General features: G+C 43.9%; 1 protein-coding gene across 1 annotated transcript in view; it reads left to right on the forward strand.

The window, feature by feature from the left end:
• The window catches only part of LOC311144181 (protein FAM222A-like), a 76658-nt gene extending 72757 nt beyond the window's left edge, over positions 1 to 3901 (forward strand). Inside the window, exon 4 of the mRNA XM_084180186.1 lies at positions 1217 to 3901. Within this exon, the coding sequence (XP_084036312.1) occupies positions 1217 to 2730 (1514 nt within the window). The 3' untranslated portion in view covers positions 2731 to 3901. The remainder of the gene's footprint in view (positions 1 to 1216) is intronic.
• The last annotated feature ends 4722 nt before the right edge of the window (positions 3902 to 8623 follow it).

The following is an 8623-nucleotide window of genomic DNA, read 5'->3' on the forward strand; positions in this document are numbered from 1 at the left end:
TGTGCCACTGCAATTAAATATGCTTCTATAACCCCTCCTCCTCCCCCTCATCCCTCCTCATATCCAAGGCTAACCCAATTCGATGCTAAAGAGAGTCTGAATTAATTTCACAAAGCACTGATTTAACAGTGCCTAAGGTGCCAGCCTTCCACAGAATTAGTTTTTTTTTTTAAGATCGATTCGTCGAGGGATATACTTTTACAGGGGGTGAAAATGAGATGGATGGATGGAGGAGGGATGTCATTTCTGGTTTACAAAATGCCTCAGATTTGTATTTTGCCCAGCAGTTTATCTGCTTTTATGTCAGCAGTCAGCACATTTATTAAGGATACTCTTCCTGGGGTCCAGCAACATTAAGGCAGTTATATACAATTTAAAATATGACATGACATTACATTTCATAACACTTTTCACAACACATTAAGTCTGTCCCTCAGGCCACTACTCTACTATCACATATCTAAAATCTGTGTGTAGAGTGCGTGTCTTATCATGTGTATGTGTGTCTGTGCCTGTGTGTGTCTCTTCACAGTCCTCGCTGTTCCATAAGGTGTATTTTTTAAATCTGATTCTACTGATTGCATCAGTTACCTGATGTGGAATAGAGTTCCATGTAGCCATGGCTCTCTGTAGTACTGTGCCCCTCCAATAGTCTATTCTGAAGAGACCTTTGGTGGCATGTCTTGTGGGGTATGCATGGGTATCCGAGCTGTGTGCTAGTAGTTTAAACAGACACCATTCAGCATGTCAACACTTCTTACAAAAACAAGTAGTGATGAAGTCCATTTCTTCTCCACTTTGAGCCATGAGAGATTTACATGCATATTATTAATGTTAGCTCTCCTTTTACTTTTAAGAGTCAGCCGTGCTGCCCTGTTCTGAGCCAATTGTAATTTTCCAAGGTCCCTCTTTGTTGCACCTGAACACATGACTGAACAGTAGTCCAGGTGCGACAAAACTAGAGCCTGTAGGACCTGCCTTGTTGATAGTGTTGTTAAAAAGGCAGAGCAGTGCTTTATTATGGACAGACTTCTCCCCATCTTTGCCACTGTTGTATCAACATGTTTTGACCATGACAGTTTACAATCCAGGGTTACTCCAAGCATTTTAGTCACCTCAACTTGCTCAATTTCCACATTATTTATTACAAGATTTATTTGAGGTTTAGGGTCTCTTGTGCTCACTCCCATGTGTCTCTTTTCTATTTGTCTTGCAGGTGAGATGGTGGTTCCCATACATTCTCCCCGCTACCCCAGCGTGGCTGAGCTGGATGCCTACGCCCAGAAGACGCAGAGCAGCCCGCTCTCCATCAAGATCTTCCCCACCAATATCAGGGTCCCCCAGCACAAGCACCTTAACCGGACTGTGAACGGCTTTGACACCACAGGTAGCCAGCGCTACAGCCCCTACCCACAACTCCACACCGGAGGCTACACAGGCCTCCTGGCCATTGTCAAGGCCTCTTCCTCCTCCTCTTCCTCCCACTTCGCCCCCACTAAGGGCGTCCTCAAGAACTCGGAAGGCAGGCGGACTAAGCTCTCCCCAGCCCAAATAGCTGTCGCACCGTACCCGCCCCCTAGCAGTAGTACTTTAGCGAATGGCCACTGCCGGATGGTGTACCACACTGGACCCTCGAAGCCCCCCGAGGCCCCTGGGCTCTCCCTCTCGGTGCCCCCTAACGTCACTGTGGCCGGCTCTGTGATCCCTGTGACAGGGGGACGAGGCCTGGCCCAGCTACCCCCCCAGTCCAACCTCCCCTCCATCCAGAGCATCATCTATCAAATCAACCAGCACTGCCAGGCCCAGGCTCTGCAGCAGGTGTGCCAGGGTGCAACCTCCTCCACCGCACCCTCCACCAACCCCAGCCCCTCCAAGCAGTGTGCGGGGGGTGTCATGGGGGTATCCTCCTGCTCCTCGGGAGGCGGCTATGTGGGCGGCATGGCGCCCCAACCTAACCTGGTGTACACAGGGGCGGGGCTACCGCTGGCGGCGCACAGTGGCGAGGCCATGAAGGCCGGGGTGTACTCGGACAGTATGGACTACATTCTGTGGCAGAAACAGCAACAGCAGCAGCAGGCTGTGCTTCGCATGTACAGTGGGGGCAGCGGGGGAGGAGGGGCCATCAGTAAGTCCCCTGAAAGCTGTGGTGCCCCGGGGGGAGCAGGGATCATGGCCCAAGTGTCATCCTCCTCCACCTCCAGACCCTACCACCTGACGGGGGGCGGTGGCAGTGGAGGGGGCGGGGGGTGCCTGGACAAGGTCAGCTCCTCCCCTCTGAACTGCATGGGGATGCATGGCAACTTCTCGGTGGGCCAGTACTTTGCACCGCCCTGGAACAGCGTGCTGGTCACCCCCGACAGTGACTGTTACAACCCACACCAGGAGCTCCTGGGCACCAAAACCCGAGGGCCAGCCACGGGGGGGCACAGGGAGATGGGATACCCCCACCACCATCATCCCCACCATCACCACCACCACCACCATCACCACCACCCCTCCGCCATAGACAGCGGGAGCGGGGGAGGCATGTGCTGCAGCCTGCCCAGTAAGAGCCAGCTGTGCAACACGTCGGTGCTGAGCAGCAGCCTGCAGTCTCTGGAGTACCTGATCAACGACGTCCACCCGCCCTGCATCAAAGAGCAGATGCTGGGCAAAGGCTACGAGACTGTGTCGGTGCCACGGCTGTTGGACCACCAGCACGCACACATCCGCCTCCCGGTTTACAGATAGAGCGGGGGGGAACAAGAATTAATGAATGATGCGAAATCTGTATCAAAAGCTTAGGGACAGAGGAGAAGACCTTGATTTCCTGGGTATGTATAGACTGGCACTGCTTGAAGCAGCTCGGGAGCTCCAGGGAGGGAAGCGATGGTGTTAGAGTGGATCTTGTATTGGGTGACGGGCTGGGGGGTTTCTCCCTCCCAGCCCAGAGTGGTTATTAATCAGTCAGGGAGAAAAGGGATTTCAGTGGTTTTGGGTGCCCGGACAGAAGATTTGCCAGATGTTCAATGGTGTGGTTTGCCAACAGGAATTTGGGGCTGATTTTATTTTCATTTGTTCCTTTCTTGTTTTGTTGTTGATGTTGTTGTTTTGAGTTGATTAAACTTTTTGGTGAGAATCATAGCTTGATATGAAGTGCATACAGCCACCTCTGTTGTTCCCCCATCCAAATACAAGCAACTGGGGTGCTATAGTCACAGAGAAGGCCCCAAAGGGCCAAAGTGTAGGGCTGCTTTCTAAATCCCTTAAGAAATACATCATACGCACACACATTTTCATACAATCACATGCACACGCTCAAAAACTCATACACACATACACAAACACAGACGTGTACACACAAACGTCACAATGTTGAATGAAAAATATATGACAATATTAGTAATTATTGTTGTTATAATTGATACCATAAATTGCACTGCTTGGAGTTTAAAAACCTTGTTAACTTTGGAGTTTGGAATTGGGTAGTTTGGATATGATATATTTAAGAAACTTGAAAACGTGAACCTATTTTTGTTGTTTTCTATATTTGTAGGTATATTATATGCATAGGCTGCTATGGAGGAAAACTGTCTCATTTTGGGTTGATTGATTTATTTTGTTATTCCACCTCAAGCTGACAGTTTCTGATGTCCTGGTGTAAGGCATAGTCGCTGCTCTGGTTCTGTAACCTAACCAGAGAGCTCTCTTCTCTAAACAACACTGGAATCTACAGTACATCTTGAAAACACTTACTAAAAAGAAAATGTTGCAACAAAAAAAAGATGATTTTTTTTTTTCACTATTGAAGATTGTTACTGTATGATTGGGAGATTTTCCACCATGACCTGTGTGTTTTAGTTATACTTCTTTTAATATATTTATTTTAATATACACTACCGGTCAAAAGTTTTAGAACACCTACTCATTCAAGGGTTTTTCTTTATTTTGACTATTTTCTACATTGTAGAATAATAGTGAAGACATCAAAACTATGAAATAACACATATGGAATCATGTAGTAACCAAAAAAGTGTTAAACAAATCAAAATATATTCTATATTTGAGATTCTTCAAAGTAGCCACCCTTTGCCTTGATGACAGCTTTGCACACTCTTGACATTCTCTCAACCAGCTTCATAAGGTAAACACCTGGAATGCATTTCAATTAACGTTTCTTCTTAACGTCGCAAAAACCATCAAGCGCTATGATGAAACTGGCTCTCATGAGGACCGCCAAAGGAATGGAAGACCCAGAGTTACCTCTGCTGCAGAGGATAAGTTCATTAGAGTTACCAGCCTCAGAAATTGCAGCCCAAATAAATGCTTCACAGAGTTCAAGTAACAGACACATCTCAACATCAACTGTTAATAATAATAATAATAATAATATGCCATTTAGCAGACGCTTTTATCCAAAGCGACTTACAGTCATTCAGAGGAGACTGTGAATCAGACCTTCATGGTCGAATTGCTGCAAAGAAACCACTACTAAAGGACACCAATAATAAGAAGAGACTTGCTTGGGCCAAGAAACACAAGCAATGGACATTAGACCGGTGGAAATATGTCCTTTGGTCTGGAGTCCAAAGTTGAGATTTTTGGTTCCAACCACCGTGTCTTTGTGAGACGTGGTGTGGGTGAACGGATGATCTCCGCATGTGTAGTTCCCACCGTAAAGCATGGAGGAGGAGGTGTTACATTTTACATTTACGTCATTTAGCAGACGCTCTTATCCAGAGCGACTTACAGGAGCAATTAGGGTTAAGTGCCTTGCTTAAGGGCACATCGACAGATTTTTCACCTAGTCGGCTCGGGGATTAGAACCAGCGACCTTTCGGTTACTGGCACAACGCTCTTACCCACTAAGCTACCTGCCGCCCCAGGTGTTATGGTGTGGGGGTGCTTTGCTGGTGACACTGTCTGTGATTTATTTAGAATTCAAGGCACACATAACCAGCATGGCTACCACAGCATTCTGCAGCGATACGCCATCCCATCTGTTTTGGGCATAGTGGGACTATCATTTGTTTTTCAACAGGACAATGACCCAACACACCTCCAGGCTGTGTAAGGCCTATTTTACCAAGAAGGAGAGTGATGGAGTGCTGCATCAGATGACCTGACCTCCACAATCCCCTGACCTCAACCCAATTGAGATGGTTTGGGATGAGTTGGACCGCAGAGTGAAGGAAAAGCAGCCAACAAGTGCTCAGCATATGTGGGAACTCCTTCAAGAGTGTTGGAAAAGCATTCCAGGTGAAGCTGGTTGAGAGAATGCCAAGAGTCTGCAAAGCTGTCATCAAGGCAAAGGGTGGCTATTTGAAGAATCTCATATAAAATATATTTTGATTTGTTTAACACTTTTTTGTTTACTACATGATTCCATATGTGTTATTTCATAGTTTTGATGTCTTCACTATTATTCTACAATGTAGAAAATAGTCAAAATAAAGAAAAACCCTTGAATGAGTAGGTGTTCTAAAACCTTTGACCGGTAGTGTATTCCTTTTAATCCCCAGATTTGTGTTCCCTAGACTTGCCCATCCCCCCAAAACAAAGAAACCCCAGTTTAGGAATCTGAAAATGAGGCTGAATCAGCTTTTAACTATGGGAGGCGTTTAACTTCAATCCGTTATAGTGCTATTCCTGTCATGCCTCCCTTTTATAAGTATGGTAGAAGTGGGATATCCCTTTCACTTTTGGGCACTATCATATAGGAGGATTGAGATATGGGACCAAAGGGGAGTCTTGATGTGCCCCATACCCCGAAAACAACAAAGTGAAACAATCATGCCCTGTCCTCTCAGGTGATGTGAGATGAGACAAGGTACACTGCTTTTTCCTGGTCCATTTCAGCCCATGGTTGAGATGCGTTAAGCCCAAGTCATTCATTGACTTTAGGATTCAGAACATTGAAATATTTATTATGACTGTGAGTTTCCCTTGAATGTACTGCACTTAAATTACTGAAATGTCTAATGCCTTGGCTTGAGGGACTCGAGTGAAAATATTTAAAAAATAATAATAATAATTGATCAGTGCAGCGGTCCTAAATTAGCATTTCCTTGGTCAGTCAAATTTCACTGGTAAATTGAATTTATTAACTGGAGAGAGAGCTGAGGCTTTGCCACATGGAAATGCTGGCAACAGTGGAGATTTATGAAGTGCAATTATAATGACTGTATTAACATCTTTCTCTGAGCTTACACCAAAAAATGTAAACTACAGTTGTGAATACATTCCCAATGTACCACGTGCCCGATACTTTTCTGTTTTGAGGTGTAAAATAAATCTCATTTAAGGATATATTCAGAAGCCACATCTTGGCTGTGAGGTCTGTCATTATTTATTTTTTAAATGTTCCTCAAAAAAATTGTCGGAGAAAAAGATTGACTCAAGTCAAATATCCATGATTCTGGAGAGGATCGTATTTTTGGCAAGTCTCTTCATGGTGTGTATAGATCTGAGGTTTGTGTGTGGAATGTGTGTTAAAGATGAACTGAAACAATTTAGGAAACAAGGGTCCTTTTAATAACCTCATACGATCACCAACCATGTCCCAAATGCTTCATAAATGATTTTGTGATCACTATGGAACCTCTTCCACCAAACTAACCTTTATATAATGGATTGATCATCTTTTCAATTTGCCACAATGTGTTCAAATAGCCATATCCATACCATTGTTTATATAGGCCTACCACTGAAAGAAAGTAGTTATCGACCTACAGTCTTTCTATACCAGGATTTGAAGATATTCCAACTCTATATCCTTAGCTTTAGTAGAGCCACAAAAAGTAGATGACTAACGAGAAAACTGAAACTGTGACTTTCATTGTTTTGCATCTCAATGCATCAGCAAACGTGATTTGCATTTCCCCCTCAAGATAACCCCCTTTACCATGAGCCTTAAAGTGGCAATCAGCGGTTGAAACATTACCAAAGCTTTTTCCCCACCACTATTTCTGTAAAAAGCGGGGTGATGGGGCTGGAGAAATGTAACTACTCTCAAATTTAAAGACAGAGCTATGGATGCAAATTATAGTTTTAACCATGTTTTTAGGCTATACAGTATTTGTTTACGTTTACTTTGTTTACAAACATTAGCGTAAAACAAGCTTAAATTTTGGGTTCTGATGGGGTATGACAGTTAACTAAGCTCATGAGGCATTTATAAGTTATACAGTGCTGTGAAAAAGCATTTGCCCCTTTCTAGTTCTCTGCTTTGGCATATGTTTGATACTGAATGTTATCAGATATTCATCCAAAACCTAATATTAGATAAAGGGACCCTGAGTGAACAATCAACACAACAATTAATTACTTATTTCATTTATTTCATAAACAAAGTTATGCAACACCCAATACCCCTGTGTGAGAAGTAATTGCCCCCTTACACTCAATAACTGGTTTTGCCACCTTTAGCTGCAATGACTCCAACCAAACGCTTCCTGTAGTTGTTGATCAGTCTCTCACATCGCTGTGGAGGAATTTTGGCCCACTCTTCCATGCAGAATTGCTTTAACTCAGCGACATTCGTGGGTTTTCAAGCATGAACTGCTCATTTCAGGTCCGGCCACAACATCTGGACATTGACTAGGCCATTCCATAACTTCAAATGTGTTGCTTTTTAGCCATTTTCATTTAGAGTTGATTGTGTGTTTTGGATCATTGTCTTGCTGCATGACCCAACTGCGCTTCAGCTTCAGCTCACAGACGGATGGCCTAACATTCTCCTGTAGAATTATCTGATACAGAGCAGAATTCATGGTTTCTTCTGTTAAGGCAAGTCGTCCAGGTCCTGAGGCAGCAAAGCATCCCCAAACCATCACACTACCACCACCATGCTTGACCGTTGGTATAACGTTCTTACTGTGGAATGCAGTGTTTGGTTTTCGCTAGGCATAATGGGACCCATGTCATCCATAGAAGGAACCATGAAATCTGCTCTGTATCAGATAATTCTACAGGAGAATGTCAGGCCATCCGTCTGTGAGCTGAAGCGCAGTTGGGTCATGCAGCAAGACAATGATCCAAAGCACACATGAAAATGGCTAAAAAGCAACAAATTTGATGTTTTGGAATGGCCTAGTCAAAGTCCAGAACTAATCCCAATTGAGATGTTCTGGCAGGACTTGAAATGAGCAGCTCATGCTTTAAATCCCACAAAGGTTGCTGAGTTAAAGCAGTTCTGCACGGAATAGTGGGCCACAATTCCTCCACAGCGATGTGAGAGACTGATCAACAACTACAGGAAGCATTTGGTTGCAGTCATTGCAGTTATTGAGTGTAAGGGGGCAATTACTTTTTCACACAGGCGAATTGGGTGTTGTTTAACTTTGTTAATTAAATAAATAAAATAAGTATCATTTTTCTTTGTTATTTGTAAACTCAGGTTCCCTTTATCTAATATTAGGTTTTGGTTGAAGATCTGATAACATTCGTTATCAAAAATATGCAAAAATAGAGAATCGGAAAGGGGGCGAATACTTTTTCACGGCACTGTATTCTTCAAGAATCAATGGGTACATATCATTAATTTATAAGTCCAAAAATGTATGTAGCAATGCTGATTGCCCCTTTAAATGAATACGGTAATAGTGTTTGTGGAAATCCTTGGAAGGCTGACAAAGCAAAGCTC

Source organism: Coregonus lavaretus (genome assembly GCF_964263955.1).
Source record: "Coregonus lavaretus genome assembly, chromosome: 17".
Taxonomy (NCBI): Eukaryota; Metazoa; Chordata; class Actinopteri; order Salmoniformes; family Salmonidae; genus Coregonus; species Coregonus lavaretus.